Source organism: Umbelopsis ramanniana, assembly GCF_025399195.1.
Source record: "Umbelopsis ramanniana AG unplaced genomic scaffold K450scaffold_35, whole genome shotgun sequence".
NCBI classification, from domain to species: Eukaryota; Fungi; Mucoromycota; class Umbelopsidomycetes; order Umbelopsidales; family Umbelopsidaceae; genus Umbelopsis; species Umbelopsis ramanniana.
Window position 1 is genome coordinate 18,911 of NW_026252121.1, and position 10,491 is coordinate 29,401.

The 10,491-nt window shown below is 44.9% G+C and overlaps 3 protein-coding genes across 3 annotated transcripts; all 3 read right to left on the reverse strand.

Moving 5' to 3' along the window:
- Nucleotides 1-3,539: 3,539 nt before the first annotated feature.
- Nucleotides 3,540-4,743, reverse strand: K450DRAFT_175897 (uncharacterized protein; the record flags this gene model as incomplete). The annotated part of the gene is made up of 3 exons (XM_051584229.1): nucleotides 3,540-3,839; nucleotides 3,901-4,204; nucleotides 4,277-4,743. 3 exons carry the CDS (start codon nucleotides 4,741-4,743, stop codon nucleotides 3,540-3,542), a joined length of 1,071 nt encoding a protein of 356 aa, XP_051443724.1.
- Nucleotides 4,744-6,276: 1,533 nt separating this feature from the next.
- Nucleotides 6,277-7,952, reverse strand: K450DRAFT_175923 (uncharacterized protein; the record flags this gene model as incomplete). Its single annotated transcript, XM_051584230.1, has 4 exons — nucleotides 6,277-6,655; nucleotides 6,773-7,236; nucleotides 7,312-7,423; nucleotides 7,522-7,952. 4 exons carry the CDS (start codon nucleotides 7,950-7,952, stop codon nucleotides 6,277-6,279), a joined length of 1,386 nt encoding a protein of 461 aa, XP_051443725.1.
- Nucleotides 7,953-8,793: 841 nt separating this feature from the next.
- On the reverse strand, nucleotides 8,794-10,174 carry K450DRAFT_245194 (uncharacterized protein). The gene is made up of 5 exons (XM_051589707.1): nucleotides 10,048-10,174; nucleotides 9,457-9,979; nucleotides 9,207-9,384; nucleotides 9,057-9,129; nucleotides 8,794-8,998 (listed from the first exon to the last, which is right to left on the reverse strand). Exons 1-5 carry the CDS (start codon nucleotides 10,094-10,096, stop codon nucleotides 8,973-8,975), a joined length of 849 nt encoding a protein of 282 aa, XP_051443726.1. The 5' UTR covers nucleotides 10,097-10,174; the 3' UTR covers nucleotides 8,794-8,972.
- Between the last annotated feature and the right edge of the window lie 317 nt (nucleotides 10,175-10,491).

The window sequence follows — 10,491 nt, forward strand, 5'->3', positions numbered from 1 at the left end:
CTGGTCCAGCGATGACGGCGCTTCTGCTAAAGGAAAATGGGATGAAACCCCTCGCACCAGCGTTGACAGCGATATGACCCCTAAGCGACGCAACCGATGGGACGAAACTCCTGTAGCATCATCACAAGGTGGTTCTGCTTGGGATGCCACACCAAAGGCATCGAGTGGAAAGCGTTCACGTTGGGACGAAACGCCTGTTGGTGTCAACGGAGTAGCGTCAACACCTGTAGCCTCTTCTGTCATGTTCACCCCTACCCCCAGCCAACTTCAAGTCCCTATGACACCTGAAGCTATGAACCATGTTCGATGGGAAAGAGAACTGGATGTTCGCAACCGTCCCCTTTCCGATGAAGAGTTGGATGCTATGTTCCCAACTTCTGGTTATAAGATCTTGGATCCTCCAGCTGGCTACCAACCCATTCGCACACCTGCAAGAAAGTTGATGGCTACCCCTACACCACAGGACGTTGGATTTATGATGCAAGAGGAGACTCGAGGTCAAATGTACGATTTACCGGCTGAAGTTCCTGGTATGGAGAATCTTCCATTTTTCAAGCAAGAGGATATGCAACATTTCGGAAAACTTCTAGACGACAAGGATGAAACCGAGTTGTCCGTTGAAGAATTGATGGAGAGAAAGATCATGCGCCTTTTACTCCGAATCAAAAACGGCACTCCTCCCATGCGAAAAGTGGCTCTTCGTCAAATTACAGACAAGGCGAGAGACTTTGGACCAGGACCTTTGTTCAATCAAATTTTGCCGCTTTTGATGTCTCCTACACTTGAAGACCAAGAACGTCACTTGCTTGTCAAAGTCATCGATCGTATTCTGTACAAGTTGGATGATCTGGTACGACCCTACGTGCACAAGATTTTGGTCGTCATTGAACCTTTGCTGATTGATGAAGATTACTATGCTCGTGTTGAAGGTCGTGAAATCATTAGCAATTTGTCCAAGGCAGCCGGTTTGCCCACCATGATCACCACCATGAGACCCGATATTGACCACGCTGATGAATATGTCCGTAACACCACCGCGCGTGCCTTCTCTGTGGTGGCTTCCGCCTTGGGTATTCCTGCGCTGTTGCCTTTCCTTAAAGCTGTTTGTCGGTCCAAGAAGTCTTGGCAAGCTCGACACACAGGTATCAAGATTGTTCAACAGATTGCCATTCTATTGGGATGTGCCGTGTTGCCCCAATTGAAGAACTTGGTCGAAGCCATTGGTCATGGTTTGGAAGATGAACAACAAAAGGTTCGCACCATCACTGCACTTGCCATCGCAGCCTTGGCTGAAGCCGCTGCTCCTTATGGTATCGAATCGTTTGATTCCGTCTTGAAGCCTTTGTGGACGGGTATTCGTCAACATCGTGGAAAAGGTCTTGCTGCTTTCCTCAAAGCCATTGGTTATATCATCCCTCTCATGGATGACGAGTATGCCAATTACTATACCAAGGAAGTCATGATCATCTTGATCCGAGAATTTCAATCGCCTGACGAAGAGATGAAGAAGATTGTGCTCAAGGTCGTCAAGCAATGTGCTGCTACCGATGGTGTTCAACCTCAATACATCAAGGAGGAGATTTTGCCTGAATTTTTCAAGCACTTCTGGGTTCGTCGTATGGCTTTGGATCGACGAAACTATCGTCAAGTCGTTGAAACCACGGTGGAATTGGCGAACAAGGTTGGCGTCACTGAAATTGTCAGCCGCATTGTGGAGGACCTCAAGGATGAAAGTGAGCCTTATCGCAAGATGGTGATGGAAACCATTGAAAAGGTGGTTTCCAATCTGGGTACCGCCGATATTGATCCTCGTCTGGAGGAAGTTCTGATTGACGGTATCCTCTATGCTTTCCAAGAACAAACCGTCGAAGACGTGGTCATGTTGAATGGTTTTGGTACGGTTGTGAATGCCCTGGGCATGCGCGTCAAGCCCTATCTGCAACAAATCTGTTACACCATTCTCTGGCGATTGAATAACAAGTCGGCCAAGGTACGACAACAGGCTGCCGATTTGATTTCTCGCATTGCTGTGGTCATGCGAACCTGTGGCGAAGAAAAGCTGATGAGTCAACTGGGACAAATCTTGTACGAATACCTCGGTGAAGAGTATCCAGAAGTCCTTGGTTCTATTCTCGGCGCCTTGAAGAGTATCGTGAACGTCATTGGTATGGCCAGCATGACGCCTCCCATTAAGGACTTGCTGCCTCGATTGACGCCTATCTTGAAGAATCGCCACGAAAAGGTCCAAGAGAATTGTATTGATTTAGTCGGTCGTATTGCTGATCGTGGTGCAGAATATGTTTCGGCAAGAGAGTGGATGCGTATTTGTTTCGAGTTGCTCGATCTCTTGAAAGCTCACAAGATGGGTATTCGTCGTGCGTCGGTCAATACCTTTGGTTACATTGCCAAGGCCATCGGACCACAGGATGTACTTGCTACATTGCTCAACAACCTCAAGGTTCAAGAACGTCAAAACCGTGTCTGTACCACGGTTGCCATTGCCATTGTTGCTGAAACCTGTGCTCCCTTCACTGTGCTGCCGGCCCTTATGAACGAATACCGAGTACCTGAGCTCAACGTGCAAAATGGTGTCCTCAAGTCTCTCACCTTCATCTTTGAGTACATTGGTGAGATGGGCAAAGATTACATTGATGCTGTGGCACCCTTGTTGGAAGATGCTTTGATCGATCGTGATTTGGTTCATCGACAGACTGCCTGTGTGGTGGTCAAGCACATGTCACTTGGTGTTGTTGGACTTGGCTGTGAAGATGCCCTTCGGCACTTGCTCAACTATGTTTGGCCCAACATTTTCGAAACGAGGTAAGCGCATTCGATTAGGTTGGTAGAGGTGGGGTATGGAACTTGACTAACATTTTTTTTTTCCCTTTTAGTCCTCACGTCATTAACGCCGTCATGGATGCCATCGAGGGTCTTCGAGTAGCCTTGGGACCTTCCACCATTCTGCAATATGTCCTTCAAGGTCTCTTCCATCCTGCACGCAAAGTTCGTGAAGTGTACTGGAAGATCTACAACACTTTGTATATTGGCGCTCAAGACAGTCTTGTGCCTTACTACCCTAACATGGAGGACGATGAAAAGAACACTTACCAGAGATACGAGCTTGGCTACGTTGTCTAAACGTCAAGTCCTTGAAACGATGACACAAAACAACATCCCCCGACCCCAAAAAAAAACAAAGACCATTACTAGTTTATATATACTTGCTTCCTCGTTTGAATTTCTCCCCTTTATTTTCTGTGTTTTTAAAGCATTTGTACATCTTCAGTCAATAAAGAATCTGCAATTGACTCAAAGTCTTACCCAACCCAACCCCAAATGTGTGTGTGAGACTGTGAATTGAATCATCCCTTGCAGTCAGTTGGTCAGGGTTTTCTATATACTCTATCAGCCCTTAGCTGGGTGCATTCAATCAATGTGTTTATATTCTTGCTTGCTTGGTGTAAATGCTACTGTAATATTTCAAATGTACATTCAAAAAAGATAATTTTTTATAAAATGGGAGTTTGAGCTGTGGTTGCTTATGTGGCGCGCTCAAACCATGGGAAGCAACTGTAGGGATTATAAGCGAAATTCTTTTCTGGCCGACAAGTACATTGTGACCAGAGGGATTTGTCGTTGGGACAATGAATAAAGAAGTTGGCAACACTATAGCCAATGTCGTCCCAGTGATGGATCTCGTCTTTCTTCAAGAACAGAACCATAGCAAGTGTATGCACTACAGGGTCACCCCAACGTTCGTAAAAGAAACCACCAGATTGGTCAAGATAGTTGAAGTATGCTTGGTACTGCTCGCCGCGGAAAAACGAAAGATCGGCAATCTGAAAAACACCCATTGTCAGTCCGGTATCCCATGTCATAAACTCAAATATATATACATACCTGGAAGTTACTCCAGAAGTGACAACGATTGAAATCGCCAGTGTTTCCATCGGTTACAAATCCCCATAAAGAGCCTGACCCTTCCGTTTTATCAACAACCCATTCAGGATGTTCGTCTGCAAATTCCTTCACCGTGTTCCACAATGTGGGCAAGGTTTCGTGGTATTCGTAAAGAGCCATTGAGAAGGATACCTTTTTGTTGTGGTCTTTCATGTATTGGAAAGGATCAAAGGCAATAGGGCAGACGTATTCAGTGCCTGCTTCGATGCGCCAATAGTAGTCCATGTTCTTGAGAGCAGGATGTCTAACATGTAGGAATGGTGAACAAAGTTTTTCATTTTTACAAACATGTTCTTGTCAAGGAAGGGTTATTTACCTAAAGATGGTTCCTGCCAAGAAACGAGAGTTGAAGCGGTAATCTTCACTGTCTCCAAACATAACATCCTTGAGGTCAACTCGAGCCTGAGCAGCCTTCTTCTTATCGATGCCCTTTGGATATCCGTAATAGTCCTTTCCAACCTTCTCAAAAATAACGTCTCCCTTGGTTGAAGAGCTGACAAGCTCTTTGAATTCCGTGCTTAGATCTTCATCAGTGAATATGATGTAGGGGTAACCGTGATGTTCGTTGAATGAATCCTCAATGTTTCGCATGGTATGTCGTAGCTTTTGCATAGTACCACGGTCTCCACGAACGAAGGTAACCATGGCAGCGTTGAGGTTGGGGTTGGGTTGACGCAACGTCGTTGGTGCTGTGTATTGCCATGGTTGACTTGATGATGCCTCCTGGTCATTGTCCAAGGCTGCCTTGTTCACATTGTACACTGAATGGTAGACAAAGTACATACACAGAAAGCTGACTATAGACAGTGCCAGCAAGCGCATGGGTGGCCGCAAGCGCAAGAATGGCAGCGACATCATGGAGAAAGAGGCAGGTATGAAAAGAGGGGGAAAAAATTAACTGGGTCTCAGCGGGATCACTGCCCAAAAAAAAGATGCCGATAACAATTTCCTTGGCAATAAGCAGTGAAATGGTATTCTAAGGGCTATTAGCTTTCTTAACAGAGTAAAACTGTTCCACATTCATATGTTGGAGTCAATGTTTTTGCAAACTTGCTTGGCTCTTAGACCCTCGCTACGCCTTGACCTCTCGTTCCATTCTGCCGTAATGAAAATGCACGTCATGAATGCTTGTCCAAAAGCAGAAATTTTCAAGATGAGCAGGGCTTTCTTGGTAACGCGAATTAATCCTGTCAATCCTGGAGCTAATCCGCTCCTAGCTCATTCATGATGGTCAATATGGAGTGGTTATTCCTTATGATTGGTTTCTACGTACTTTGTTCCGCATAATGTCTCAATAGACACGTTGGATGCAAAATTACTCTCATAGCCCCGCGTAGAACTGGCGAAGGGAAAAATTCTGGTCGGAAGCCCATTCAGATAGGATCAGAAATCAGCTATCTAAACAACAACCGCAACATCGACTTTTATGCGCACTTAAATTGCCTTGACCGATGTGAACAACCGCAATCTGCAGTACTACAGGCAGACAAAATTCTACATCTCACAAAGTTCTAACATCACAAATATGGCTATCCACGGCCTGCAGCATCATTTTCATAAAAGTTATGAAGACAACGTGCTAGATAGTAGTCACTCTATTAGTGCGACCAATGTCGCTGGAGGCAGGCATTAGCACTATGGTTTGCCTCTCCTCGACACGATGGAAAAAATCATGCCAATACGATAAGCCATTGCGATGTTTTAAGACAATGTATATTTTTAATCTTTTGGGGGATTATCCTCAAGATAAAATAAAACGTTTTGTTGGAAAGCGGGTAAGTAAGATGCTGTGAAACTGACACGAAGGTACAGTGATCGCAAAGGATGTCAGGAGCGGAAAATGCGAATCGGATTGGTAGATTAGCGACATAAGGAATAGCGGGATAGTAGAGGTACCAATTAGGTATTTTGACAAAAAGATTAAAAGGAATGAAATAAGAAATGAGATGATAAAGAGAGAAGGAAAACAGGATCAACCAAGAGATATATTTTTGTGATAGTCTTCGGGCAGGCCGCTTAAGCCTCTACACCTTTGGTAGTACTATACTGTGCCAGAAACGCTCTGATGGAATGAAGTGGGATGCATCCAAACAGTAAATCCTTCTTCTTCTTGTCCTTTTTAGCATCAGCGACGTCGTGATCGCCTGTAGGTGCGATCTTGGTATCATCTTCTTTGATCGTGGTAGTATCGCTATTGGCCGATGGAGTTGAAGCATGGGAAGCTTCCCTAGGGAAATGAATTAATTTGTGAACACTGCATTTAAACCAAGAAGGTTGAAAATTTTTGCTGCTTGGGCGAAATGAAACGCTTGTAACTTACGAATTCTCGCACAACATGGCTATCAAAGCCCCTCCAATGCTACCACCATCCCGGGCAATCTCAAATCGTATACGGTCAGAAACCTCGGTGCCAAACCATTCCTTGAGAGATCTATGAATACGTTCCTCCATATAAGGGTAAAATTCATAAGTAGAGCCGTTCATGCCAATAATGATGTCCTTGTCATTGCCGGTATGCAGTTCCTGCTGCTCGATCATCGAAGCGATGGCCACAGCGACAAGGCTGGCAGCACGGGTAGCGACGATTTTACATATCTCAGTCAATGTTGTGATGTCTTCTACACTTGGTGCCTGTTGGAACTCGAAAGCCTTGGTCAAAAGCTCGATGCTTGTTTGACGGTCAGGGTGTGTGTCACTGTACGTAAAGTGCGTGAGTAAAATGGGGGAATAAGGCACACTCTCCCATTGAACCTCCGCTTGGCCCATGGACCCCTAGGAAACAAGGGTTCCCCCTCTATTTAAAGTAACTTACCGTTCTAGTGTTCCCATTTGCGCAGTTGCAAATGACCAGGGAGTGTCCCAGCCTTTAGGAATGGCTCCTCCGAACAAGTGACCTTCACGGATGAAATCTACAGCAATCAGACGGGTGATTTCTCCAAGATAAGCTCCCGACAACATCTTTTCATAAGGTTGGAATCCAGGCTGGCTGTGATTGGCATCCAATTCCTTGTCATACTTTGTCAGTGGCAGATAACTTTCATTGCCAAAGATATCGATTTCCGTGTTGATGAGCATTTCAGCATCTGGGTTATCACCTCCGTATTTCTTAATTTCATCCGACCCAAGCTTATCAATATTCGACAGTTTCTCAGGGTATGCGGCGTTCACACCAGTAGCAAAGATAAATCCAATTCGAGTATGTGGATTAGCATAAGCGGCAGCAACCAAAGTACCAACGGTGTCATTGATGAGAGCTGTCACTCGGACATTGATATGCTAATGGTAAGTAAGAGTTAAACATCAAAAAGCTCTCATTCAAACAACGTATCACGTGTTGGGTCATTGGCTAACCTTTCTCTCAAATGCTTGATGGAAAAGCCCGGCCAGGTCTTGACCCTCATAACCGTCCAAGATAAATCCTTTACCCATACGAAGCATAGTACCCTGGCTGAAGGATGTTTGACTGAAAGGAAGGAAGGCATTAGTGAGTGAGCGAGGGCAGCCAAAAAAGATAATCTAAATTATATTTTTTCTGTTTTGGATTAGCAGGGTGGTACTTACTCCACTGGGAAACTCCAGCAAACACCAAGTGACAAGGTTTCGGTGCCATTGACTTGAGCAGGCTTGAAAAGATGCTTAGCCTTCACTGTGACTAATTCCTTGACAGCTTCAGCCATCCAGTCAAAGAATGGGTCGCAAGGACCATTCTTCAGTTCATTGGTAGCGACTTTCTTCACTTCGAGAACTTCGACTTGACCGTTACCCAAGAGGCGGACTGCAGATACTCGAAGATTGGTGCCACCAAGATCCAAAGCCATGTAGGTTCCGGTTTCGTTTCCTGTAGGCAGAGCAGTAACAAACGATGGGATCATGGTAGCAAGACCTTTGGAAGGGGTCTTCAAACCATGTTTCGTCTCAGCATTGAAGCCGTCTACAATCGGTGCCAATTTATCCTTTGATAAAGCAAAAGTCGACCTGAGCTGGTCTAGCATGGTCGAAGTCATAGTGAACGGAGGTCGATGAAGGTGTTATATTATGAGAGGAGGGGTAAAGGAGCGAGAAAATGAAGAGGAAAAAAAAAACCACAGGGTTTACAGATCCCCCAGCAAAGGTAAAAGGGAAAGGGTCGTGGTGTAGGACACGGGAGGAGAGGGTTTATATATAACCCACATTATCAGGGTAACGCCCCCCACGAGGACCAACAACCTAAAGTAGTTTGTGATACACGCTTGCGCCCGCCTGGACCCTTGATTCTTGTGACCTTGAGAAGTAAAACAACCGACCCTGCATAGTAAAACAGCCTCAATGTCGTACACGCGTTATGGGATTGCTCCAGGGATCTCGGGCAATTCCATGCGAAAAAAAGAAACGTCCAAACTAACCCTCCCATTTTTGAACGACAAGGAAGAAACCAGAGGTTAGCTGTTTCGGTTGTCAATACCCAAGGGAAATAGTATCGGAAAGGGAGAAATCTCGCTTGCTTTTTTCTACAGCAAAACCCTTCTCAACCTTCCCCCAGCGTAACCTCCACCTATCAATAAATTACATGACACAACGTTCGATAGGGTTACTTTAGGGTCACCCTGTACATTGGTGGTACTTTCCGCCAAAACACACACAATATTTCAGGGTTCAAGCGGCTACAAGGTTTATGTAATCTTATTGAGGTAGGTGGGCGTGTTTCTTCTCAATCGATGTACAACATCCACCACACCCTTATTTGTACCATATCGATTTCCACAGGACTGTTGTGCGTGAGTTCCTAGATAGCCCCGCTGTACCGTCCTGCATAGCATTGAATATCTACCAACCACATGTAAAAAGGACCCTGAAGAAATTCAACTAGCGGTCGTACCTGTGTACCGAGAAACTTCTCTTTCCTTTATTACATGACGGTACGTCCGTCCTGTTATATTTATAAACCCCCATTTTTTTTATACACGTATACTATTCATAAGGATGATTCATGGGTCGTTGATTAAAAGCAGTTGGCCTGATCTGCTTAACTCCACCTACGTCCCCACGAAAAAAAAAATATCTTGTCAGTTGACTCGGTGTTTGTCTGCTTTCGGCCAAAGATGAAAACGGAAACTTACCCTGAAGAGACAGGTTCTCGGTTCCAATAAGGGCCTGGTGGACATGCTCGATTGACTTGAAGTACTTGACAGTCTAAATGATGGGGGGAAAAAGAAAAGTGGTCAGTAGGGGAACCAAGATAACGTAAGTCCGTCTTATCATGTTTATACCTTGACATGCAGTTCCAAAGTGGAGTCCTCATCGCATACAATCAATCCCTTGGGATGCATCTGAATAGCCGATACAGTCCACATATGGTTCACGCCTTCTTCGATGCACTTTGCTAGGGCAATCGCCTTGTGAGCTCCAGTAATGGTTACAACCACTTCTCGGGCATCCATCACGGTGCTGAGAATGAAATGTTCAGTTCAGTGTGTTCCCACTTCTTTTTTTTTTTACGCCCGAGGTAAACCAACTTACGCTACTCCGACGGTCAAAGCCAGCTTGGGCACCTTTCCAATGTCGCCTTCGAAAAATCGAGCGTTGGCAATGATGGTTTCGTAGGCCAATGTCTTGACCCTTGTACGTGATGTAAGGGATGAACCAGGCTCATTGAAGGCAATATGTCCATCGGGTCCAATACCTCCTAGAAACAGTTCAATACCTCCAACACGTGCGATCTTGGCTTCGAACTCTTTGCACTCTGCATCTAAATCAGGTGCATTTCCATCCAAAATATGCACGTTTTCAGCCTTGATGTTGATGTGAGCAAACAAGTTGGTCCACATAAATGTGTGGTACGACTGAGGGTGGTTTTTAGGCAGTCCGACATATTCGTCCATGTTGAATGTGATGACGTGTTCGAAGCTAAGTTCTCCCGACTTAAAAAAGTCCACCAGTTTATTGTATGTGCCAATGGGGGATGATCCAGTTGGCAGTCCCAATACAAAGGGTCTATCCGCAGTAGGAGCGAACTGCTTTATTCGTTCTTTCACGTAGTTGGCTAAACCGTACCATCATCTTTCAGTATTGTACGCTAAATCAAACAAATAAACGCGTGACGTTACATACCAACATAGTTGGACACTTCGTCGTAGTCTTCTCTTATGATCAGTCTCATATTTTATATATATATATCTACAGTGAGAGAGAGGGAAGCTGAAGGGAAGTGGGGAAAAAGAGAAGAGTTTAATAAAAAATGCCGGGGTGAAAAAATTCCCTCCAGCTTAAAAAAATTGGCCTGAGACCAATGCTACGTGGTGCGGAGAGTATTGCAGGCTGGATGCACGTGGGAGCAGTAGCTATATCGTCACTCGTTTAGAAACTTGCATTCGCACAGCTAAATGTTTCCCTGATGAAAAACTTGACCATTTCACAGTCAATCTAAGGGCCACGCTTTGGAACATTCTTTTATCACACATCTTTATAATCCCACTAAAGCTTTTTCTGGAATAAAATTTATTAAATGCTCGATCAAAAAGAAACCGTTCTTTGGTAATCTATAGAATTGTGTAG

Bases quoted from the DNA above. Each gene is read 5' to 3' on its own strand.
- K450DRAFT_245194 (XM_051589707.1), bottom strand. From the start codon at position 10,096: ATGAGACTGATCATAAGAGAAGACTACGACGAAGTGTCCAACTATGTT. The intron at 9,385-9,456 runs GTAAGTTGGTTT...TTTCATTCTCAG, and splicing joins GCTTTGACCGTCGGAGTAGC to CACCGTGATGGATGCCCGAG. The intron at 9,130-9,206 runs GTATAAACATGA...CCCATCATTTAG, and splicing joins CTTTGGAACTGCATGTCAAG to ACTGTCAAGTACTTCAAGTC.